This window comes from Brassica napus, chromosome C8 (genome assembly GCF_020379485.1).
Source record: "Brassica napus cultivar Da-Ae chromosome C8, Da-Ae, whole genome shotgun sequence".
NCBI lineage: Eukaryota > Viridiplantae > Streptophyta > Magnoliopsida > Brassicales > Brassicaceae > Brassica > Brassica napus.
In genome coordinates this window covers 34675478-34703075 of record NC_063451.1, presented here as the reverse complement: position 1 = coordinate 34703075, position 27598 = coordinate 34675478, and the positions used below count along the sequence as shown (strand labels likewise).

At 37.6% G+C, this 27598-nt stretch overlaps 1 protein-coding gene across 1 annotated transcript; it reads right to left on the bottom strand.

Moving 5' to 3' along the window:
* Positions 1 to 9368: 9368 nt before the first annotated feature.
* LOC106398296 lies at positions 9369 to 10891 on the bottom strand. Its single transcript, XM_013838877.2, has 5 exons — positions 10679 to 10891; positions 10367 to 10607; positions 10231 to 10280; positions 9664 to 10098; positions 9369 to 9593 (listed from the first exon to the last, which is right to left on the bottom strand). Exons 1-5 carry the CDS (start codon positions 10889 to 10891, stop codon positions 9369 to 9371), a joined length of 1164 nt encoding a protein of 387 aa, XP_013694331.2.
* Between the last annotated feature and the right edge of the window lie 16707 nt (positions 10892 to 27598).

Sequence of the window (27598 nt, the reverse complement as noted above, 5' to 3'; positions counted from 1 at the left end):
TTAAATTTAAACAAGAAGCTAGCCTAGGGTAATTCATTGGGCTGATACTGAGCCAAAAAATTATTCAAGCGCGATAGGAAACCATCTAGAACTCGAATCACTCCACTGGTACAGCCCACTGTCGTGGTGCTGCTTCCTTTACGAATCGATCTTGCTGCCTAAGCTTTCGCTTGGAACAAGATACGATGGCAAGCCTTAGAGGTCAAGTCCGATAAGTTCACTTAACACCCTAATATCTACTTTCGCTGACTAGGGTTACTAAGCTCATTCATATCATGTCAAGTCATATCCTACACGGTTAGTGAGGTGATTAAACTTAAGTTCGAACATTAAGTGATCAGATTAATGCAAGCAATAAGAGCTATATAAATGAAGACACAAAAGAATCGCTTATCTATGTTTAGCTCGTGTAATCAACACCCTAAAACCCTAGGCGAGCTAGCCGACTACTCAATCATAATGCAAGATTTCAAAAACATCATTTCTGAATAATACTGCATAAGATAAAATAAGAAACAAGGGTTCAAGATAATCTTCTCAAGGTGAGAGATGGAGCCTTCTCCCTTACAAGTTGCAATAGCCAAATACAAGTCTAGGTCTCTTGCAAAACTAGCGTGAAAACATGAAAAGATAGGGTCGTGTTTTTATATGGAGGCGTCAATAAGCTAGAAGGAAGAATAGGGTAGCTAGGGCAAACTCTCGAAATATCTTGGAGGTTTTGTCGAGTGCAGTCACTCGGCTGTTCCGCAATGGGAACAATCTTCGGGCTGCTCCGCATGGCTGTTCCGCGTGAAACACTCCAGAATGGCATCTTTCTTCATGCATCCGCTTTTCCATTCTTCTGCCTACTCCATACCTGAAATGACCACAAAAGGACTAGACAGGTTCGATAGAAGACTGAAAGACCTCAAGAAACACATATACTATGATGTTGAAAACACCATATATCAATTCCCTTAGACTTAGATCCTTGTTTGTCCTCAAACAATGTCAAGCATCAAGAACAGGGAGAAAGATTGAAAGTGTGGGAACTCGCCTATTCTGAGTAACCATACCATAACTACGAATCTCTGAACCATATAAGCAGATGACTAGGAATATACACGTTTACCGGAACCCCACTGACTGCTGTTCAAAGTTCGGCTCCATAATCTTCATCTTTGAACCTGAAAAAGCTACACTTTCGAGACAGAACTCCTTTTATTCAATTAAGAGTTGCGTGAGCTTCTCATTACATGCCCTATTCAGAGTAGACGGGCTAGGTATGAAACATGCTATTTAAATGGTGAGCTAAGAGTGTTTAGGGGGTACCAACTTCTTTAGAGCATGCAGAATATTGCGCAAAACTGCAAGAAAGGACGGTTCCATTGATGTCCACAGCCTCTACTCGTTTCTGCTCTATTCGGTGCGGGAGCAGCTGTTCTCGTTTGACGGAATAGACGACTGATTGTTCTGCTTCCGCTTCCCTCTATATACTCTTCGTACCTGGTACTGACTCTTCTCTCAACCTCACCAGTGGGCTGCATCACTCGAATTCATCTCCGTCCCCATCACCATATACAAAAAAAAGTGAATATTTTTTTTTTTTGGTGACAGAGTAGGAGGTAACATGTTTGGCGATGAGGATGGCTGCCACTGGTGTTTCTTTTTACCTTTAGCCTTGAAATTGATTCCACCTTTTTATCTTGCTCATGTCCACTGGGTGTGAGAACAATTGTTCTCGCTTTCCGATTGATCCCATTGTATTTTGGTAGGCTCGAATCAATTCACATCTAAAATTAAAATGCATGTAGTTTTATGGTATATTTCGGCTTTAAGCCGGTTTAGGTATTTAAAATCCAAAAAGGAGCAGCGTGCCCAAGCTCAACCCTAATATCCAAAAGTCCCTAAAAATATTAAAATACCCAAAAATAGTTGAAATATTATCCAAAATCTGATCCGAAAAACCCAAAAAAATACTTGAAGTGTTATCCTAACATTCAAACTATATTTCTGAAAATCTAAAATTTTACATGAAGATGAAACTATACCCAAAAACCCAAATCCAAAATTTTAAAAAATAATCATAATACCAAAAATACGGAAACATCCAAATATACCTTATATACACTTAAATTTCAGGTACTTTAAATATTCAATCGGGTCTCGGGTAGGATTGGACCCGAACCAAAATCCACGGGTCCAAACAATCACCGAACAGATACTTCAGGCTAGATCCGGACTGAACTCCAACCTGTATTTTCTGGTGGCTCCGGTTTGGGTTTTTAGGTTCGGGTGAAAATGTTTAGACTTAATATAATTTATAATTTTGATAATTATATTTTAAATAATTGTTTGCATTATTTATGATACTTTTACTAATACAAATAAGTGTATTGTTAATTAATAATTATTTTTTTAAATGTAATTTTTATTAACCTGTTAGTTAATAATTATGTTTTGAAATGTACAATTTTTATTAGCAAATTATGTTAGTAAAATTATGATTAATACTAAATATTTATGATAACATTGATTATTGCGATACAGTAAATTCCCTAAAATTATTTTCACCAATCATTAAACGAACTGACTTAAATTATAAAGTTTTAATGTAACTTACATATATATGATATTAGATAACAATATAAAATGTACATTGTAAAAAATTTGCATAGGATATTTAAAAATGTTTAACCAACACGGCTTAAAATATAAATTAAAAAGAACACTGACAATTGACCATGAGTGATTTGTATTAGAGCATTTTCAACCATGGCATCAAATTTGATGTTTTAGTGTCAATTTTTTATCATCTTCAACCATAACACCAAATATTACATCAAAAGTAATATTATATTATTTGATGTTTCCAGTTTTAATAATTTTAATAGTTTTATTATTTGTAATTGATAAATAATTATTTTATCACACTTAGATATTATGTTTGTTAGATTTTTGTAATTTTATATTTATAAAATTTATTTAAATTTATATTTTTATTTAAAAATATTAGTCTTTTTATGTATTTATTTTAAATTACTGTTTTTTGATTTTGTCATTTACTATTAGTTTGTTGTGTTTTATGTTTGTTTGGTTTGAGTTTTGTAATTTTATGTTTTGAATGTTTATTTCAAATGTAATATGTATTTTAGTCTTATCCAGCTTATATTATTAATTTCTATATTCTATAATGTACTAATTAAAAATTTTATATTATTAAAAATAAAATAGAAAAGCTCTATGATATTTTATTCTATTACAATATAATTTACCAATTTCTTACTTGAAAATAAATTATAAATAATTGAATTATGTAAAATAATTAAAAATAGAAATTATAAAGTATATTTATGTTTGGTTACAAATTCAAACTAATTAATAATAAGAATTAAACTATATTATTAAATGAACTGTAATAAAATATGTATATTAAATATTTGGTGTGATGAATAGTATTACACCAAATTTGAAGGGATGATATCATTTTGGTGTCTGTTAGACCCAATTTTGGTCAATACCATAATGGGCCGCGATCAAAGGCATGAACCTTAAAGGGCCGGAGCCCGTAGCAAGGATACAAGCTCGAGAAGAAGTCGCCGAGGTCGCCGAGATCGTGCAACAAGAACCAGAGATCGCGGAGCTACCACAGAGGTTTCGAAGTCAGCTTACTATAAAGGAAGAGGAATGGAAATAGAAGAGGACACGTTGAAAACCCTAGAGAGAGCTATACACTTACACCGATCTTGTTGTCTTTCCACTTTTAGATTCTTTCTTTACCGATCTAGTTTGTATCACTCGATCTAGTTCAATCCATTGTATTTGATCTTATTCATCAATAAAGTCCATTTTCACCTACCGGAAACTATTTAACATCATTTTGTTCTGAAGATATCGTTGCCTACATCTTTTGTCTTCCCTAGATCAAACCCCGATCACTATCAAATACTTTGTGTAGATTTTAGGTTCTACATTTTGGCGCCGACTGTGGGGAAGATAAACGAAAAACATCTTTGCTGAGAAACCGATCTAAGTTTCCTGAGCGCGACTATGGATCCCAACCAAACCGTCGGAACCACGCCTTCTGGAATCAAAGACATCGATCCTATCGGACCCGACTCAGGAGCCGGAGTGACCCCAACTGGGTTAACGGGAGCCAATGATGCGACCAAAACAGCCCCGGCTCAACGAATCCCTCCAATCGGGACCTCGAGTCAAGATCGATCTCTCCCGATCAACCAGACGTCGATCCAGGAACGAGCTGGAGCTCGAGTTTGGAACCACCCCGGACAGACCATCCTCCGACGACCTGACCCGATCCCAATCCAGGCCAATTTAACCGACTCCTCTAGCCCAAACCCGAGGAGAACTAACCGAACTCCGAGGAATGATGACAACTCTAATCGACGAGATTCGTTGTCAAAGGATAGCTAACCAAGCCATTGCTAACAGACTGGACCAAGCCGAAAGGGAACTCGCACGCATCAAGCTGCAAACATTCGGGAAAGAAATCAAACGCCCCTCGATCCGTTAAGGGCGACGTCCAACCCCCAAGCACCGGACTGTTCGGCACTCCAGAGTTCCCAAGCGCTCGATCTGGACGCTGCACAGGAGAAAATTCACAATGACCCCCGCCGCAGGGCATGACCCACCGAAGCTTAAGCTACAGTGGATTGGACGAAATCGACACTGGACTCCAACGCCCACGAAGCACTCCGATCCAATTCCAGAACGGATCGACGAAGAGGCAGGGGGAGCCAAGGACACGAATCTCACCACCAAACCATTCTATCCCCGAAAATCGAACTCCATGCGCGATGAGAACCTTCCATCACGTGTTGTTCGATATCCAACAGAACAAGCTCGGAGACACGATCTTCGCGGTCCCGACCATATCGACCCCCAAAGGGAAGACTTGGGGATCCCGAGAGAAACTGGAACCTTTCAGAATTATATTGAAAGGAACGACGCCAAGCTCAAAATGATACATGCGATCGTGCACATGGCGACGAGTTCTGCTCCCGATATCGACATGGTCATCGAGGAAACGAGAAGGACCCTATTCACAAACAGAATCACCAGCGTAAGGCTCCATCACGTCGGGAAACTGATATTCCCCGAATACGCCGGAAACTCCGACCCGAAGGCCCATGTACGAGCCTTCCGTTTAGCAATATCGAGAGCACACCTCACCGACGACGAAAAAGAAGCAGGTTATTGCCGCTTCTTTGCCGAGAACCTCACCAGGGCCGCCCTCGAGTGGTTCGCAGGATTAGAAGAAAATTCAATCGACAATTTCACCCAGTTGGTATCTACGTTCCTCAAACAATACCCAGTCTTCATAGAGACAAGAGTTACCAAAGCAAATCTCTGGAATCTCAAACAAGCGCCTTTCGAGCCATTAAAAGCATACATAAATAAATTCCGAGAAATCAGGGCCAAGATTTCACATCCGAAAAAAGTCGTTGCCCTCGCGGCATTAAGAAATGGCGTCTGGTTCTCATCCAAATTCAGGGAAGAACTGGCGGTACGAGCACCTATCTCGTTGGACGACACCCTACACCGAGCCTCTTATTTCGCCACCCACGAGGAGGAGGTCGCATCCTTGAAAGAACAGTATAACGCGAACAAGAACAACGCAACCAAAAACCCTGATACTCCTAAAGAACTGACCACCATAGGGCAACATTCCTACACAATATATAATTCGCCGCAAAAGTCTTCAACATACGACCTTAGCAAATACTGCGCTTTCCATGATCGCAAGGGCCACTCGACCGACGAATGTCGAGCCGCACTTCGCAATCAAAACGAAAATAAGAAAACTAACAAAGAAGCCGGAGAAGAGGAAGAAGAGCCAGTGACTCCGAAATCCAACAGAAAGGCCAAAGTCCCAACAAACAAAAGAGGCAGGGAGATCAAGAAGGAAACACCGAGCTCTCCACCCCCAGCCCCGAAGAAAAGAGTCGACATGATTTCATGGGGGCAGAACAGCAAAACAACCGACGAAATCAAGAGCCAAACCGAAGGAAAAATCCGCTTCGAGATCTCGGTAGCGATCCGCACATTGGAAAATCCCGACGAAGTCACTCCCCTTCCCCGTGTCACTCCATACAACCCAAACACAAAGCCGCCTTATGTAAAAATCTCTAACTTCAAGCGAAAGAACAAAATGACCAAGATTCGCAAGGTGCTGGAGAAACCGACTCAGAAAAAAGATAGAATGCAGACCCTCAATCGCAATCTGTCTGGGGGGGGGGGCAGATACACTACCGACCAGCACTTACTAAGAGGTGGAATTTCCCAGCCCACAAAGTACACAAAAAAGGGTCGACTTCATTTACGTAGGCTCTAAATTCTGCAATTCGGTCAACTCAATCAAAGCATACCAACAGAGAGCAGAAAACAACGTAGGAATTAGAGAGCCCCTATCGGGTCCCAATCCCGAAATCACCTTCAACGAAAATGAAACCGTAGACCTCGATAAACCACACGATGACGCTCTCGTGATATGAATCGACGTCGGTGGATGCGAACTATCCCGAGTAATGATCGACACCGGAAGCTCGGCCGATGTCCTCTTCTACGAAGCATTTAAAGAAATGGGAATCACTAAAGCACTCCTAAAGCAAGAGCGAACTCCCCTCATCGGCTTCGCATGAGAGACCACCTATTCTCTTGGATCGATTGAGCTCGTGGTAACCACTGGAGAAATCAGAAAAATCGTTGAATTCATCGTGCTAGACCGTCCAGCCCCATTCAACGCAATCCTTGGGAGACCTTGGCTATACATCATGAAGGCAGTCCCCTCAACATATCACCAATGCCTGAAATTTCCAACCTCGAAAGGAGTTGAAACTATCATAGGAAGCCAGAAGAACTCCAGGACATGCTACCTTGCGAGCCTTAAGGACATCGAGCAACACCCTTAATCAGGCAGCCAAAATTAACGACAGACGTACCTACGTACACGAATAATCGAACAACAAACCCTATCCCTGGGAAAATAATCGAACACGCTATGACTTGATCCCTCGACGAGGGTACGTAGGCAACTCACGACATGAGTCCAGTCACCTTCCACCTACAGAACTCAAAGTGGGCATATCGCAACACCCGAAGAACAACGGCACAGCAATATCAAAAACTGCGTTCTTTTCACAAATATGTAACGAAACATAATCCGATATCTTAATAAATACAGTTCTTAGACATTCGAACACACCAGACTTCTCGTGTCAGAAAATCGCATAACTGCGAAAGTTAACCAAAAACCAGGACCCTGATCAAGTCCTCGGTCGCGGCCAACTCCGCCAACAAGCGCGACAAAACTAGCTAACAAAATATTTTATTACATCGAAACTGTCGATAAAATTATCTTCAACAAATCGACACATGAGACCAAAAGATCGGCCTCGCATAAAAGATAAAAATGGCAACAAATAAATCTGGACCCACGATCCCTTTTTTATTAAATAAAAAATAGTAAAGCAACAAAAGGCAGAGGGAAAAACAAAGAAAGTCCCTAAAACTACTCTTCGATGCTGAATTCACCATCCTCAAAGCGATCACCCGAGTACTTCGCCACGTCATCCGCCGCAGAAGGGACCTTATCGAAGAAATCCTCCGGCAGATCCACCGAAATCTGAGGCAGGTCGAGCTTCCCAACGGAGAAATCCGAAGTTGCTATCACATCAACCTCGGACCCAAGCTGGATCTCCTTCGCTCGAAGCCACAACAACTCATCCGAAGCTAGAAGATTGTTGCTCATGATCTCCTTTAAGAGATCTATATTTGCCACGACTTCCCAAAGACGAGCCTCACAATCAGTTGCAGCCTTCTTCTTTTCCCATTTCTCCTTCAGAGAGACCAGCACATCCAGATAGCTATCGGCCATAGTTCTTTTGGCCTCATGAGTTGCGCGGCGAAGGTCGTTAGAGAACTTATTGGTAGAAGATTCAACCTTCGCTTCCAAAAAGGAAACTAGCTCGAGGGCCGACTTCCTTTCGTCACTCACAACTCGCAGACGAGCTTCGAGCGAAGCAGCCTGATTCCTCAGCTTTTCAATGGCAGCCAGTTGAGGAGCATTGGCACGCTCCCGGTCTTGAGCCATATTTAGACTGAGCTTTAGCTCACGAACGACCTTCTTTATTTCATAAGGTTCGTCAGACTGAGTGTTTTTCTAAAGTCGCTGCAAACTCGTACAGACAAAACGAACCAAAGATTCGACAAGGACCAAATTTCAAAAGGAACGACCTTGGCAGGGGCCACAACCATCTTTACGTAAGCCTCGCGCTCCGTCATATTATGCAGAGAGGGAAGCGGACATCCAGCAGGTTTGAAGCAACACTATCTGGATCTTCCATAATAAGACAATACTTGGAATGCGAGAACTGCCAGTGGAACGGCTTAGCAACAGCGCTTCGCCCGAGACACCAAGACGACGATCCGAGCCATTCATTTTAGCCTTCTTCGGAGGACGATTACGCCCTTCCGAACCCATTGGGCTACTCGACTTAACGCGAGCAACAAATTTTTCACCCTCGAGGTCTTTGGCCCCTTGGGTTGAAGGCCACAGAAGTCGGGTCTCCTCACGAAGAACATGTGTGAGCGCATCACTCACATCTCCGGATCGAATACGTTCCGCATTGGCACTACCAGTTCGTGTTTGTACCCTATCGGAATCACGAGAGTTCGATCTTCTCGACGTCATATTCTTTTAGCGAGGAAAAACGAAACTAAATGAGATACTATGATGAATCCTAGAACAAAGCCAAAGCTTTATAGGAATCAGAACCTCGCCATATCTCACAACCCGAATAAAAAGAATCTAAAGCTAAGGAAACAGGGATATTCCGAAATATTATGGTTATCCACTAAAAAGATATCCAAGATATCAAGATCAAAGATCTTCAAAAACAAAAAGATATTAAACAAAAAAAAACTAACTAGAAACGGAATCATCAGGGATAGACGACCCCCCGACTTGATCCACCAAATCATCTGAGACTTGAGGAAGATCAAGCTCGGAGATCGACCAATCCGGCACAGCGTCTAGGGCGACAAGATCCTTGCAGTCTCCTTCCATTCCCTTTAATCGTGCAAGCTCCTCATCCATAGTCAGGCCCCCATCCTTGAGCTCGTTCAGGAGATCGAGGTTGGCGGTCACTTCTTGAAGTTGAACACTTCTTTCTTCTTGCTCACCCACCTATCATTCAAAGACTCAAGAACTTCCCGATACTTTGCCGCAATATCGCGACGAGCAATACGAGAAACACGGCGAATGTCCCGATCTCTCTCGACCTCGAGCGCCGCAATTCTTGCCCTTTAAGCAACCATCTGGGACGTGAGAGTCTTGTTCTCCAGATAAACTCTCCTCCAGTCTTCACTCAAAGCTTCGATCTTCTCGGCATCCTGTCTTCAGTCAAAGCTTCGATCTTCTCGGCATCCTTCTTCCCTTCTCGCTTGGTGGCTTCGAGCTCCTCCGAAAGCCTCTTAATCTCAAAACCAATACTCTCGATTTTCTTGTCATTCCGAGAAGCCACGACATGATCCTCCATCGTCACGACATGATCCTCCATCGTCACGACATACTCATTAAAAGCTTCCATCACCTGAGAAGAAATGGAAATGAGCAAATACCACAAAACAACTTTTCAAATAGAATGAAGGCGAGAGACGAACCTTAGAGCTCGCCACAGCAACCTTGGCATTGGCTTCCCTCTCGACTGAGGAAGCGAGAGATGGGAGACGACAACCCGCGGACCTCATGCGACCAGCGAGGGAAATTAAGTCGCTTTGGGCCGCAAACGAAGAACCATCTCCCTCAGAAATAAACATAGGACGAGACAGACCGGGCAAGTCACCTTCCGATGACCGACGTAGCTTACAATTCGCCGCCACGGGCTCGTCTTCTGAGCCAAGATTCAACAAGACAGGAGGTCCAGTCTCTCCTGAAACATCGTCGTCGTCGGAATCATGAATCGAGATCAAGGGAGATTTTACGGAAGCTCGGCAACTCGATGCAAACCCAGAAGTTCGAAACGACGATCTCTTCACAAGCTGTCTAGTTTGCCGATCTGAAGACTGGGTCTGAACAGAAGGAGTCGCTACGACCTCCTGTGAGTGTTTGGCATCGTCTTCAGACTCCTCGACTAAAGGAGCTCGGTCGGTCCCCGCCGGTAAGGCGAAGTCAGTTTGAATCCAAGGTCGATCAAAAGTAGGTCAGTTCGAATGACCTCTACGAAGAACCCTCATCAGATCGCGGATCTCATCTGACATTGAGGAGCTTCCAGAAGGCACTGAATCAAACAAAAATAAACGAAAGTTTTAGTCTTTGACTCCTTAAACGAAGAAATCATCAACACATAGACAAAAGAAATCAAACCGATATTCTCGGTCCAACGCCGGGGAAGCTGGGAGAAGTCAAAGTCACCCATAGACGCTCGATCCATCTTGAAAACAAAAAATTGCTCGTGCAACTTCTCTTCGCGATAAGGGATGTCCTCGATGACGTGACGACCTGGGCGCGGAAACACGAGGAAAGTACCAGGGTTCTGCTTATTCCGCTTCACCAGAACGAGCTGACGAAACTCGCTAAGACCAAAAGCAAGACCCTCCTCCCTAGCCTTAACCAAGAAGGCGACAAGATGTCTAAGAAAATTTGGGAGAAGCTGGGTAATCGAAGCTCCGCCAGAACCTTGAGTATTGGCTCCGGGATCGGGAAGGTAAGACCGCAGGAATGAAAGAAGGAAAGATAGGCTATGTAGTAGCCTTCTCTCACGGTTTCAGGAGTCTCATGCGTGCCGACCAAGTCGACGACGACAGAACGGTCAACCCCATACATATTATAAAGGTTCTCGAGATCATCGGCTGTAGTAGTCGGATGAGGGAAATTGAAAGCCGAACACATCTTAAGCTCAAAGAACAAAAAGATTCAGAGCAAAGGATAAAGAGACGAGAAAGAAGAAGCGGAGGTGAGGTAAAAAGAAGACCCTCTACGTATATATAAGCCACCTTAATGGCTATATCATCGCTATCGTGAAAAGCGATTATGACCTAGCCTATGCCCTAGCGGCGGCTAAAGTAGCCGTTACCGATTAAAATAATAATAAAAAAACTCACTAACGAACGGTTTTTTTTTCCGAAAACGATCATTAAAATCATCGGTTATCAAACGAGAAGACCCGGGTCAAAAGACAACCGCTCCTTTTCCTTTTCGATCAAATCAAAAGAGGCTGGTAGACAAATGTTGGACCCAATTTTGGTCAATACCATAATGGACCGCGATCAAAGGCATGAGCCTTAATGGGCCAGAGCCCGTAGCAATGATACGAGCTCAAGGAGGAGTCGCCGAGGTCGCGGAGATCGTGCAACAAGAAGCTGAGATCGCGGAGCTACCACAGAGGTCTCGAAGCCAGCTTACTATAAAGGAAGAGGAATGGAAATAGAAGAGCACACGTTGAAAACCCTAGAGAGAGCTATACACTTACACCGATCTTGTTGTCTTCCCACTTTTAGATTATTTCTTTACCGATCTCGTTTGTATCATTCGATCTAGTTCAATCCATTGAATTTGATCTTATTCATCAATAAAGTCCATTTTCATCTACTGGAAACTATTTAACATCGTTGTGTTATGAAGATATTGTTGCCTACATCTTTTGTCTTCCCTAGATCAAATTCCGATCACTATCAAATACTTTGTATAGATTTTAGGTTCTACAGTTTCCCATTGAAGTTAACGTTAGTTTCACCGTTGTATATGCACAAGTCAAATGTGTAATTATTGACATAAAATGAAATAACGTCATTGATGAAAAAAAGAACAACTTTATAGAATATATAGCCATGATGCACATATGTTTAAGCTCCAAAAGCCATCTGCCAAACAAGATAGTCAATTTCTATTGTTTTTATTTGATTAAACGATCAATAGGACCTGAATCTTATATTTGCTTGACGACACAAAACTTAGTTCATATTCTTTATGCGCTTTCAATTCTGCTTATGTGTCAGTTAGTAATGAGTTATGACATTGTAGATCAGGTATCCTCATTTTCATGTTTTAGGATTGATGGTATCTAATCTATTTTTTAATAATGAATTGTGAGGCTTATATTTTTGGTAAACGTTGTAAAACAGTTTTTCTTAAATCTATGACTATCTATGAACATAGCTTTGATCTTGTACACTTTAATATATGGACATCACCCTGTATTTCTAGAGAAAATCATAAGTACTTTGCCACATTCATAGTTGAAAAATCGAAATATATATGGGTTACCTTGATTCAATCTAAATTAGAGTCTTAGATGCTTTCAATAACTTTCAAAACTATGTATCTAACCAATTTAATTTCAAGATAAAAATTTTTAGATCTGATAATGGTGGAGAATACACAAGTCATGCTTTTAAACATCAATTAGCAAAACATGAGATCATCCATCAAACAAGTTGTCCCTACACACCACAACAGAATGGGGTGGCTGAAAATAAAAATAGACATCTTATGGAGGTTGCACGAAGCATGATGTTCCACACCAATGTACCTACGATACTTTGGGGAGATGTTGTGGTTTCAGCATGCTACCTTATCAATAGGATTCAAACTAAAATTTTCCAAGATGTCTCACATTTTCAGGTATTAAACAAAATCAAACCTCCTATTGATCATTTGCTTGTGTTTGGGTGTGTTTATTGTGTCTCAACACTAGGTGAGCAGAGAAAAAAACTGGAGGCCAAGATGTTAAGACAATGTTCATGAGGTACTCTCACACGCAAAAGGGATACAAATGTTATGCACCAGAGTTAAGAAGGGTATTGGTCTCAAGAGATGTGAAGTGTTGGGCATCAACCGTTGGGCAAGTTGGACCGACCAAATCCAACTCGCCGTTGGGCGAGTTGGATGATCCATTTCCAAGTCGCCCAATGGCAAGTTGGATCAGTCTTTTCCGATTCGCCATTAGGCGAGTTGGATCAGTCCAATGCCATGCCTTCTCGTCTCCGGAACTTCTCTTTTCGGGTCTCGGTCAAACTGTCTCTTGTTTCGTCTCGATTGGAGTTACTGTTGAAACTTAGCGATAAAACGACAAAGGCTTACTTTCTCATATAAGTTCGGATCAGTGTATAAAACGAGAACAGTTTACTAAACACCAAGGTTATCTCAGCTATTTGATTGATCTCCATTGTTTCGCGAAACCGGCGTCGTAATGAAGGCTATTCTTTCGAAAGAAATCGTAAAAAACATTTTTGTCGAAAAACGGTCCAAAGGGTCTAAAACGCGGCAAAAGCCAACTTACGAAATTTAATGAAAAACCAGCCCAAAGTGGCTATGAAGGTTTATCGAATATTCGCGAGAATGGATAAATGTCAAGTGTGAAGATAAATGTCAAGTCTGAAGATAAATGTCAAGTTTCAAAAGATAATCACGAAGATCGGGAAAATAGAATATTTCCGCAAGGAGATAAACTCGAATCAAGGTCAGAAAAGGAAGGACGGCCAACCTTGGAGACATATATAAGGGGAGCCAAGGAAAGAAGCGCATGGACGAAATTATTTTTGACTCTTTGAACTTTCTGCACTTAGAAAATTTAGGCTTTATTCTCGACAAGTTCGGTTTTCTATGATTTGCACTCATACTTGACGAACTCACCCAGGCAGTTCGATATCTTGTTCAAACCATTCTAATTAAACTACGTCCGACTTGATCCTCGAAAGGGATACGTAGGCAGCCTTTCATAAGGTCCAGTCCCAAATCTCAACAAAAGCTATTTTCATGTCTTTTTCGTTTGTTATTATCGAGCTAGGACTCAATTATAATCTTGCGGCCGAAGCTTTTATAATATTTTGTAATAATCGCAACGCTCTTACGCAAATTCGAAATATGATCAACTTTTTCTATGAATTCGTTTAGTTATCTTTTCGTATTTTCCGCATTTATTTGGTCACTTGTCTTGGCTCTCGCAGAGAATCCGAGACCTCAAGAAAAGTTAGGGTTTCCTTTCTTTCTTTAATTTATGAAAAATTGACGGTGTAAATTTCGGTTCCCACATGAAGTTTGTGGAATCTAAGGGGTACTATGATGAGAAAAGTTGAGAAAACCTTAGAGATCTGGATAGGAAAAACAATCTGGATAGGAAAAATAATCTGAGAATCATTCTGAAAAACCTTAGAATCTGTCAACCTAAGAAGACTAAGAAAATCAGGGGATCTTCTACTCCTCTAGAAGTTGAAGAAGCAGTCTGATATCACTCAAATTACCCTAAGGAGTGATTTTTACTCTCTCAAATAAGAGGTTCAGCTGTAGTACTTAGGGATCGAATCCACAGAGACTCTAGGATTACACAATAGATTTTTAGTCTTCGAAGTAAAGCTGGATGATTATGATTTAAGCAGTAAATTGGTTTGAACAAGGTAGTTTTTCGATTGAATGGTTTTAGGTTATGATATACCATGGATTTTACCACATTCAGACCATGTTATATAGTTGTTTTAGAGTCTATTATATGTTTTTGGAGTCTGTTCTAGAGTATTTTCAGGTTCAGGTACGTTCTGGAGAACTTTGGTGATTATGGAGCTTTTTGAAGTGCAGAACTGCACAGACGCGTCAGATGTTTAGCTATGGATGGAGACCTTCCCACAGTGCGATTGAGCCCATACTTTCAACAAGATAGATCCTTGAGTTAGCTTTCCAATGCCACCAGTTTGAGGTTAATCAGCAACCTGTATCAGAAGTTATGCTCGTTTTACTGAAGAGTGGTATGTCTGCCTCGCGAGAAGAAGCTGTCGAGGAGATGAAGGAATGTCGATTGATGACACAGCCTTGGTGTCGATCGAAGGTGATCCAAAAATATGGGCCGAGTATATTTCAAGGCCGACTTAATCCCAGAAGAAACCACAAATTTTCAGAATACCCATGGACGACCTAAAATCCTATTTATGTGTTTTCTGAGCCATTGTTGACGGCTACGCTTACTTTTATTCATAGTTCTTAGTTCTAGTTAGGAGAGAAGAGAGGAACTACTTCAGAGTCCTCTTGGAACTCCATTGTTTTCGGTTTTATTATCTATTCTATTGCATCTATTCATCTATGATTTTTGTGACAACTATCATGTCTGAGTAGATCCACATGCTAGGTTTAGGGATTTTCTAGGGTTTTGAATGAACTTTTGAACTATAGGATTGTTAGGTTAACTATAGATCTTACACAAGGGTGGCTTGTAATACTAGGATCTAGATTAGTTGGAATAGCACGAGAGTGTGACTAATTACTTGAATCTAGAATCATAGGACAATTAAGAGGCACAAAGTGCAATCAATTAACGGAACCCGAATCCTGCTGGATTAGATACCTAGGCGCATACGAGAGTTGGTTTAGGAACTTAGTTGAACATTATTGATCTGAGCGTTAATGCTTGTCTGAGGAAGCATCGATCGACGCTAACTCAATAGAATCGATCAACGCTCATTCCTTGTTCGCATGCAAGAGCTTGAACAAAGACTTAGTCAATAGATTAGACTCGCAGCAAGAGCTGGACGTCTTTTGCATTATATATCGAGTTATAGGATCAATCCTCACATCTATAGATAGAGTCATAATAACCTGATTGAAGCCCTAAGTCTAGCAACCATCATTCCATCACAAACAAACTCCTGATTTACTGCTTTACATTATTTACTGCTTCATATATTATTTGACCTAGCATAGTCTGAAGCTAAAGTCTATTGTGTGAAATATCGAGTCTTTGTGGATATGATCATCAAGTACTACAATGAACCTCTTATTTGAGAGAGTAGCTTGAAGGTTAATTTAAGCATATCAGGTTGTAAACTATTTAGGGAAATAACTAGATTTGGGATAAATTTTAGGTGTGATAAGTATGCAAACTTAATTAGGTTATTAGGGATTCATAAATGATATGTTCTCGAACTCAAACTTAAGTATAATCTATCAACTTTCATTTATTTAGATTATCTAATGTCTAGATCTAAGATCTAGCTGTCGCTGGTTGATCTTGAGAAAGTATCAATCGATGATTCTATATGAATGTCGATCGATACACCTTTCAGCCCATCGATCGATGCAACTATGGATTTGTCGATCGACGTTCCTTCTAGCACGCTTTGCGAACAGGTTTGATAGGTTCTCTAATTTTCTAGACCAACTTTCGTGTGTATCTAGTCAATTAGAGCATACTAGTTTAGTTTCAGGCAATTAACCAAGCTTCTGCTTGCACCAGTTAAACCTAAGATCTAAGTTTAGGGTGATCAATCCTAGACTTAGCATTAAGAGAAACTAGATGAAGAACTATATAAAATATCCTAACAACCGTTCATATTAGCAATACATAGATTACCCTTTGAAGAACCTTAATGTAACAATAAGACTACTCAGACATATTCATAAGAAACATGGTCATGATGGTCTGAATAATACTTAAATGAAATGAATATGAAAATTAAACAAAACAGAGTAAGGAAACAAGAGAGTTCAAGATCTTCTCTGTTAATGAAGTTCAGATTTATCTCTCTCCTATCCTTAGCTCTCCAAGTTGTCAAGTGTGGCTCCATTTCAAGTGTGTGACAATGGTGGAAGATTTCTCAAGAAGGTATGCCTCTAAAATGATACAAAACTCTAATAAATAGCTTAACATGCAGCCAGAGACTTAAGGTGCAATTATTGAAATTTTGGGTAAAACTTGTGATTTCCTTAAATGCTGATTCTCGCGGATGGTTCGCCATCGATCGATGTCAATAATGATCCATCGATCGATGTTGGAAGTGATCTGTCGATCGATGTTAGTCTTCGATAATCGATTTGCCTTAATGATTTCAGCAAAACTCTCAAAAAAATTCCAAAATGCTCCAAAATTACAATTTTCCTCAAATGAGTACCTAAACCCGTAAAAGTTCTAAAAAAACTCCAAATGCATATAAAAGACTCTAAAAATGTATATAAATCATGGTTAAAAGTGGGTAAAATACATAACATATCACGGTCAATCTTAATCATAAAGAGGGAAATCAATTTGAATCACAAGCTGCCAACGAAGAAGCCATCCATAAAAAACTCATCCACGAAAAAACCATCCATGAAAAAACCATCCATGATTGAGCTGTCTGTGATCAAAATGGAATGCAAGAATAAGTGCAACCATTAGAGAGGGGTACATAGGTGGAAAAAACATCTCAGTGGATAAAAAGTTAAAAACCAAAGTATACTCCAACAGTTATATTAAAATATTCTTTATATCTCTTGTCAAAATGGACAACTGAACGATTTTATATGTACCCAATAACTCATTGTACATGTCACTAATCGATGAACTGTAAACAAGAATCCCCGTCGACTGAATTTGAAAAGTTGGGCAAACCCAATTTACAGGTCCAACAAATATAGCATATCCATGTACTAATGTTTTTTGGAATAACTGTTAAATTAAATTCAAGTCAAATAAACTTTTTTACATCGAGTGTGACTTTGTTTGAAAAGATCTTAACTCTATTATTAGACTATGTACATTGGTTTAGTTTTTTCAACACCCTATTTTACACTTTTACCTTAAAACATCATCTTCTCTCTCTTCCACGTATATATCTAATACTTATATAATATAATGGTTTTATGAGAAAAAATCAACACCTTATCTATTTATTTTTATTTCATATTTCATATTATGATTTTGTAACTAAATAATAACAGTTAAAACATAAAATTTTTTTTTTCAAAAATGATAATAATTATAAAATTAAATAAAAATAGTTAGAGTTGAAATTTTATAAAATATTTAATAAAAAAGATATAATAGAATTTGATTGAAAATGTGTAAAACTTATGATAAAAGATTTTTTTGTATATGTCCAAATCATATAAAACTAGTCTCTATTTATAGATCATCAAAAATTATAAATTTTGATATAATATAATAAAATTAATTAATTAATTTGTTGTGGAATAAATAACTTATAACAAAGAAGGTGAATATGAAAAATCTAATTAATATCAACAGCCAATAAGAAATCAACACAAACTGTTATGGACCCCACATTTTTGGCTTTCAACATGTTGAAAAAATTAAACAGCAAACAATCCACGTAAAGTTTTTAATTTTTTCAACAGGCCCACTGTAAGCATTCAACAGTTAAAAAAATTATTCAACATGTCCATTGTAAGTAGTCTAAGACATCATTTTGATGAAAACCTGAGTTGCATCACCTTCTCATATTTCCTATGAACTCTCCTACAAACAGAGTCAATATGGTTTCGAATGTGCTTGTCAATGTATCTTGCTACAAGGTTCGAGCTTTTAGGTGGCTCATTGCAGATGTTTTAATAGTTCACATGCATTTATTTTTTCTGATTGTTAGAAGGATTTTGCAATTCATTGTTTCTATTCTATTGATTAATATTCTTAGATAATATAATTTACACTGACAAATATATAATGAATATACTCCATATTTTTTCTTTTCTTTTTTTGTCGCCGGGACTATACTCTAATATCAATGTTTTTGTAAATATTATTAGAAATTTAAACTTTCTTATTTGGTGACCTCTTTAGTTTTTTTTATTTATGTTTTGGTATATTTTATTAATTTTTCAAATATTTTTCTTTGATAAACTCGTGTGAGATTATTGTTGATTATATATATTTTGTTGATTCCTTTAATAAAATTTCATAAGTATGGATCCTATAAGTGAATTACATTAAAGATTTATGAATAGTCACCATATACTTTGCTTTATTGTTAATGACTTTATTTTAAAAAATCTAGTAGATTTTTTTAATTTTATGTTTATAAAAATGTTGTTTCAAAACATAATATAGTAGTGTTATTAAAATTTTAATCATTTATGAGTAAATAACCATATTAATTCATTTGATTGATAAATGCAGTTTGAAAATATATAGGTAAATGACTTAGTTAACAGTATGTGTCTTACATAAGTGAATTACTTTATCATAATTTATCTATAATAAAACTTTATACACTTATTGTAAATCAAAGAATGAATTGGCTTAGTAAAAAGGGACCAAAATCAACCATTATTTTTTTTTAAAAACTTGTGTAACTGATTATAAATTGAAATTATTTTTTTCAGAGTCGATACCTGCATAACTAAGAAAATATTTAAATACTAAATTTCAGTTTACCTTTTTATTTATTAGATTATGTTAAATATTTTGATATTAATTATCTATTTTATTTTTGATGCATATGCTATTTGTATGTCTAGATATAGTGTATGGCATAATTTTTATCAATATGTTTATGTTGAGTTTTGAAAGAGTTAGTATATATATATCAAGTTAGTTTTTTGCTTTGTTTATCTTAGTTGATATTTTAATTTTATTATAATATATTTTTTGTAGAAATTCAAGATTTCTAAACATATTAAACTATGATTCAGATTTGGCATATTTTTTTATAATTGTAAATTATATCTATAATATTTTAATAGCATATTGCCCTTCTCGTAAAAAAGATTGTGGACATAACTTTATTTGTTAAACTATTTTTTTTAAACTAAAGGCAATTTTGTTTGTTAAACTATTTTATATTGAGTTTTCACTAAGTTAGTATAAATTACCAATATAACTTTACGATCATTTTTACATTTTTTGAATTTATATTATTTTTTGTTTTGTATTGATTTTAATTTTTACATATATGAATATTTGAATTTGTTTTAAAAAACTGATTTTTTAAAAAAAAATTATTATTTTTGGCTAGTTAAAAATTTATGTTTAATTTCAAATATTTATTTATATATCAAGTTACTTATTTTAAATAAAAATATTTTCTTTAATTTATTTGATTTTCATTTTATTTTGTTAGAAATAATTTTTTGAAATTTTTTATATTTCAAAATATTAAACTAAGTTGCTGATTTGGTATATTATAATATTAAATAAGATATAGCCCCAATTTTGAAATCATATGTTTTTTCAATTCACGTATTCTTTATTATTTCATTTCTTGTATTGCTTAAGATTAGTTTTTGTTAATAAATTTTAATGTAATATTTAAAAGATTTAGTTTATATATCAAATAATATGTGGACATTCAATGATTTACACCATTAAGTGAAATGCTGACTCATCATTAAACATTTAGAACTTGCTGACATGGATTACGTGGGATTAGCTTCCCTAAACCGTTTTAAATTACCACTTTATCAATCTCAGTTTCTCTTAAACTATTCTCTGGTTATCCTATTCAAAACTCGCTCGGTTATGATCCTTTATCCTCACTTTCTCATAATTGTATTTTCTAATGAAAACTTTTACCTCTGATAATTTCTCTATATATTAAATCGATATCTCTTCATAAATCAAAGCAGTCTTTAAACATCTGGTTATATACTATTCTTGCTATATATTATTGAATTTGTTTGAAACGTTGCCATTCATTTGTTCACTCGCTTGTGTTTCTATAATATTCGTATGATGATACTATTTGTTTGAAATATTGCTCTTGCAGACGAATCGTAACAACTTCGAAAGCCAAACAATTGAAAAGCCAATGGACTATGAATTGTGTAATATTTCAGATGCAAAAATGCCCGTCAAGTCTGACGGAAAGAATTTACGGACTTGGCAACGAGAGATGCAATTATATTTATCCCATTTGAAGTTGGATAAATACCTTTGTTAGGATAAACCAGTTAATCATGTTGGTAACACTAATGTCTTCATACGTGCAATTGAAAAAGTGTGGATCCGTGGTGATTATATGTGTAAAGAAGTAATATTAGACCGAATAATCGACCCCTTTTATGCGTTAAATTTTCACGACAAAACTTCTAAGGCATTGTGGTTATCTTTGGAGAAGAATTACAAAGCAGATGTGATGAGGCGGGAACATTTTGCCACTGCTAAATTTTTACACTTCCAAATTGTGAACTCTAAACCTATTGGTCAACAAATTGAACAATTTCACCCAAGCTGCTGCAATTTGATTTTAGAGGGTATTTCGCTTTGCAATACTTTTATTGTAAATTGTTCGATCGAGAAGCTTCATGCGAATTGGGTGAATTTCAGATCTTATTTGATTCTTATTCGAGGTAGGTTAACTTCTTTGGGTGATATACTCAGCATGATAAAGTTTGAAGATCTAAACAAGGACCTCATGAAAAATCAATTGTGTTCTATTTGATATGGGAAGTTAAAAGCCATCACGAACATGTGTTCAAAAAACAGGTTGCTAGTTATAAGAACTCAAAAGGAATTTGTCACAAATGTGAAGAATGGTTTTGTTTAATACTATTTAAAATTCTATTATGCAGTTCCAATTTGTGGCTATTCCTTTTTATTGCCAAACTCGATTTTATTATGTAATTAATAATTCTCTTTTTTTTGTTTATTTGAAATTATAGTATGACATAACAGAAGCAAATCAATAACATCATTCATACCAACAAAAAAATTTCTGTTTATTTGAAATGATAGTATGATATTGACCGAACATAAGCGAATCAATAACATCAATCATACCAAAAAAATATTTACACCGAAACAAAATGTTTGTTGACCCTTAAAATGACTTTTAATATGAAGAGTAAACGAAGAGAAAATGTTCTTTTTTAATGCAAACTTCATTATATATATGGGTTGAGTGTAGTCAAATTGACTGTAAACTTTCATAAACTTCTATGTTTCATATTCTTCTTGAGACACTGTTGTTTTAGAGCATTTCCAATCCACTCTATATTTTACTCCGAAATGGAGTGGAGAAAAGAGTGACGAGAAAAAAATTAAAAACATTATTCTATTTATGAAGTAAATCTTTTATTTTTGTTCATTACTCCATTTTAAACTCTATTTTGGAATAAAATATTGAATGGGATTGGCGATTCTCTTATGATATTAAAAATTTCTGATCTCTTTTCGAAAGGTAAGTCTTTTGTTAAGTTTTTATATTATAACATTTTAAGAACGACCATCTGATATTTTTATAAATATTTATATTAACCATTCCATTTGATTTTGTGTTTTACACTCCAGAATCTTCTATATGGTTATTTTGGATTTGGATGATATATTCAGCATGATAATGCTAAAAACCTGGTGTGCTACTGATAAAAACTCTATCGGAATTTGTCACAAATGTGTAAAACATTAATATATTTAATACGATTTAAACTTGGGCTATGAATTTTAGTTTATGGCTGACTATTTTTATTGCGAATTAAACTTTTTAATTTATTCTTTATGTATTTTTTCCATATCGAATTAATTTTTTTTATCTACAAATAATTCTCCTTTTCTGATTATTTGTATGGTTTGATATGTTCGGCAATGAAATAGTAATTAATGTTAACGTCCTTTCTATCTATTTATTTGGTGTTTTGAAGTCAATGCTTCACTAGGATTAGCTGATGTATGTATCGAACAAATTAAATCACTCAAAGTTTGATATATCAATTAATTTGTACTAATACACATACATGATATTATTCTTCCTAGATTTGTGATTTCATATTCTTCGGGATATATTGGGTGTCATAAGAGATGTAAAAATATGTAATATAGAATAATAGAGACAACTCTTCATGAAGAAGTATAAAAATGTAAACATCAATCTAACTATCAAATTAAAGTATGTACAATCGTACAGTCAAATTAATCCCCGCACGCCGTCCACTTAGGCTTCAATTGGTGACCATGAAAATGAATGATATGAATATAAAAAAGTTGAACAAAATTTCATTTAAAAGACTGAACTGAAAAAAAAACTAAATATGGAGGAACAAACTTTCCTTCTCAAATTTAGAAGAAGAAAATACTCTTCATTAATTCATGAATATATGAGGAATATAGAGAAATTGTGGGGGGGGAGGGGGGAGTCAACTGAATTGTTATCAATATTGAGGAACAACAAATTCATCTTCATTTATTTTCCTAAAATGTGGTCACCAATGGAAGCATCTGTGTTTTACAAATTGTGTCAGTAATAATATTTAGAGAAAGTTGTTTTTTTAGGCAAAAAAAAAAAAGATAACTATGTCTCATTAGGCTAATTCCTATTTTGTACCAGTTTTGCCTATAATGCCTTTTAGTGTTTTCGAAAATAAATCAAATAAATAGTTTTACAAACCAATTTTTTTTTGGAAAAATAGTAACTAATGATGAAATACCTATATTGACTTAGCAGTATTTTTTTCAGGTTTAAAAATGTTTAAATCATAATTTCAGATTGTGTTTAAAGAAAGTAGAATTGGTGTTCTACGAAGTGAAAAATGAAATCCACTTTTTTCATTGAATCTACTATGTTTAGAATATGTAATCTACGTAAACAATAGCAATCTAAAAATATTTGGAATACACATTCCGCGCTTAACCTGTCGTTCTAAAATTGGTAGAAATCGAAATCTACACATTACTATAAATCTAAAATCTGTAGAAATCAGAATCTACACATTACTATAATTCTAAAAGCTATAGAAATCGAGTTCAAACATATTTAATGTATTCTACATATAGTAGAATACATATTCTACGAATAAAGATAATCAATTTCGAAAATATAGGAGTAAAATATTTGAAAATATTCAGTTTCCATATTTGGTGGTGGCTCTGGCTTAGATAGGATCAGAGATAAAATATTGGGAGCCTTTGAGCAGCACACAACAGGTTTTGGTTCAAGGATGATGGCGAGAATGGGTTTTGTGGATGGCTCGGGTCTGGGAAGAGAGTCATAAGGCATAGTCAATCCGTTGGTCGCTGTGAGACGTCCTAGAGCACGTGGACTAGGCGCTGAATGCTAAAGATTGAGTGTTTTATGTTTGACCAAGACAGTGTTTCTAATGGAGATGGTAGTTATATTTATTTCCCCGCTAGGCTTGGTTAGCCTTGGTGGTTTTACGGGTATAGTCTATATATATATTATAAGTATGAGTGAATGGCGGGTGTCGTTGGAGGTGATGTTTAAGATAAGATTCACATCGATGAAACTATAGGCCTTATATATGTATTTTTATTAGTTATGGAATATATTTCCACTGCATACAAATGGAGTTGATTGCTTGAGATATTATTAATATATGTTGGAGTGCGGGACTAGGCTCTCTGAGTACACTAGTTACTCATTACTCTAGGATGGGAAGGAACATCATTAGTCACCGCTAGTTTTATTATCCTTGCAAAGTTGTTTTGATACTTCTTATGTATAAGATTTGTTGACTAAAAACCTCGAGGTTAATTTATAACAAGTTTTGTAAGATGCTTTTGAATCACATGTAATGTATAAAGAATGTTTTTAAAGTACGGGTTCCATATGATATTAGTCCTTGTCCGGACGAACTAACTATCGAGTATTGCTTTGTCAGGTTGAAAAGCCTAGAGTGATATCAGATAGGAGTGTTGGTGTTCTTTGGCTGTTGGTCTAAGGCGATCAGAAGTATTCTGAGAACCTCGGATCAACCATCGAGGAACATCGACCATGTCATTTCCGGTCATCTACGATCGGGGGTGTCACAGTGTTACTTTTGAAAGTTTATGTTCTCTTTCAGTATTACTGCTACTTTAAACTAGGGCTTGAGCTTTGTTGATTAATAAACAAATCTTTTTTACTTGAAGCTTGTTGTGAAATGACCATTGATAGCAACGAAAGTAAACTATTTGTTAACTTCTGGATCAAACTGCCAATGCTTTTGTAAGTCTTCACATTAGCATAGACCTCAAGTTTGTAGATTTCCCTTAGTAGTCAGAACGAATGAACAAGAGGAGTCAACTGAGAACATTGATTGAAAGCACCAACAAAATTCTGATAACTTATTGAAACACAAGGTATCCAGATGTAGTAGAGAGAATCCGACTGAAAACATAAATAACAAAGTATGATAAACTTGATCACTTAATTGTAGAGATCATCATCGTCCGCAGCAGCAGTTGCAGACATGGCAAAAGGATCAGCGACTCCAGTGGTTCCACCTGAACCAATATTAGTCTCGAACCTGAAGTCGGAACCAAACCCTCTAGACTGTTGCAGCGTCTGAGCAAAGGCTTGGTACTTCCTGATGTCTGCTTCACTCACACTCCTGCGTGCATACTTCATCGACTCCTCAAAGTGTGCAGCTTTGATACTTCATCCATATATTCCTCCATGGCTTTTGGGTTCTCGCTCCTTCTCTTCTCCTTTTCAATGTCCTGAAACAAAAAACCAAAGAGCTAAAATTTAGACATCAGAGACTCTTTAGCACTTTCAATTAGAGATTTAGGAAACATGATAAATGATCTCTGACCTTCTTGATCTTTTCTCTGATGGCATATTTGCAAGCCCTCTGGCAAATCTCAGTGATATCAACACCACTGAATCCATGTGTGTACTTAGCGAGAGCGTTGTTGTCTACATCTTTAGCGATAGGTAATTTCCTCAAGCAAGCCTTGAAGATATTGAGACGGAATCCTCGTCTGGCAGTGGAATGTAAATGAGCTGGTCGAACCTTCCTGGACGGAGAAGAGCAGAATCAATAATGTCGTATGATGAACACGATCTTGGTCCCATCTGTCTTTCCCAGCAGTAACTGATTTGATCCAAGTCCAACCGTTTGATGATCACAACTGAGATGGATCGAAGAAGAAGAGTCGAAGGGCACTTCTTACCTTTACGCCGTAGAAGATGAAGCCGGATAGACACCGTGAAAGGGAAACCGAAGAACATGCCAGAGAATAAGAGCTGCCGTAAAAACTACCAGTTAGATAAGTCCTTTCTTTCTCTTCGTTCTCCAACCTCTCTCCACCAAAGAAACACTCGGCCCGCGGTGGCGTGCGTGGTCGTCGGGAGCGCCCTCCTCTCCCCTTCCTCTTTGTTCTTTGCTCCGCTTCACTTATCTTCCTCTTCTCTGTCGTCTTGCTCGGAGCTGTGGGCTGAGCCTCCGACACAGTTCGTCTCGTCTGCGGTAGGTGGCTAGGTCTGGAGTTACGGCGAGGCGGGGTGGGCTGTGAGTGAACGGAGTCGGCGTTTAGGGTTGGCGGCGGCGATTAGATGGGATTTTCAGCTTTCTCGATCTACTCTTCCTCGCCTGTGGTGAGAACGTGTGAACGTGGATGAAAGACTACTCTTTTCAGATCTGGTGGGGTTGTTCTTCTTGCTCTTGTCTGGAAAGGAACGGTCCAGAGTCATCAGAGTTCAGCCTTTGCGCGGTGTCGTGTGGTGGCCTTCTCCTTCTTCTTCCGGCCAAGTAGTACTTCAGTTGTTTCTGGAGACACGCCTGCGGTGGTCCAGTTACTGTGTGGTTACCGTCCCGTGGCAGTTTCGTGTATGGTCATCGGTTTGGTTTCTCGACTGGGCCGTCTATGACCTATGCATAGAAATCTCCGGCCGCCGTTGCTAATTTGTCTCCTCGTTTTCACGCCGCTCTTGTGTTGTTATATCGCGTCTGATCCTCTCCCTTTCAAGCTCTTCGGCATCATCATCGGTCTCCTCCGTTGTAGTCTCTCCGACGAGGCTCTGTAGAGCTCCCATCGGTTCTCGGTATGAGCACGAGTCAAGGTGTAGAACCTCCGTCAAGTCTCGGATTTCTGCTTCCTTGTAGGAGGCTCGTGTGGTGATTGGCCATCCCAGCTCCATTGTTGGGTCTCTTGGCTCGAGTGGAGGGTTGATCTATCTCTACATTGCAGGATTGGGCGAGCTACTTAGGATGTGGCTCTCATCGCTCCCCGTCTTCTTGCAGCTCGCATTTAGTTCCGAAGTCGAGCATAATAAGTGTAGCTCTTGAGATCTAAGCGAGTCTTTCCATATGGAGCTTGTGAGGCTGCTAGTTGGAATGGAAGTTTGTGGTTCTTGGAGGTGTGTCTCTCCTACTGTCGGTGGTAGTTCGGAGGTCTGCTTCCATCAACTGAAGTTGGAAAGCTGTCTGGGGATGGTACCAATCATTTGGAGTAGCGTTGCGGGGAAGCCAAAATTACCAAGACGTGGTCTCATGTTTCATCAAAGGTATCATCACCATTTGGCAATGCTCTGTTTTGGTCAAGCTTCGGCTTCCGGTTCCCGGCTCGTACCTTCGGATTGTAATGTTTATTTGACTGTTAGATCGTAGGGGTTACTTCTTCTTCTCTTTCCCTATTGTCGCTTAGTTCAATTTTCCGCTACTTGTATCTGTGTAATTTTTGGGGAATACGCTCTATTTCCACACCAAAACTATCATATAGTAACAAATGTACACAATCTCTCAACCTCGCCCTAATTGCACACCATTTAAATATAACAACCTAGTTCCACATACGATAAAATTTCGAAACCCGTTTCCACACAAACCAAAATTTAGCTTGCTTTTAATGGTTTATGACATGAACCGACAGTAAACCAGTTCGTATCAGTTGATATTGGTACAACCCAACCCAAACAAAGATCCGACTAGAGATCGATTTAAACTCAACCTGAAACCATTCTAAAACTCCCAAAATCGATTTCAGTCTTTTAGAACCCTAAAATCTAAAAATCCAGAAAGTTTAGTTTGTATGAATATGTTAATTTGTTGGTTCAAAATCATAGATTTGACTTAACATAATTGAGTAAATACATAACAAAAAGAAGTAGATTTGGTCAAGAATAGTGAAAAGAAAAAAATCTGAAGCGGAGGTTAGGGATTCCTTGTAATGCCGCGAGGAAG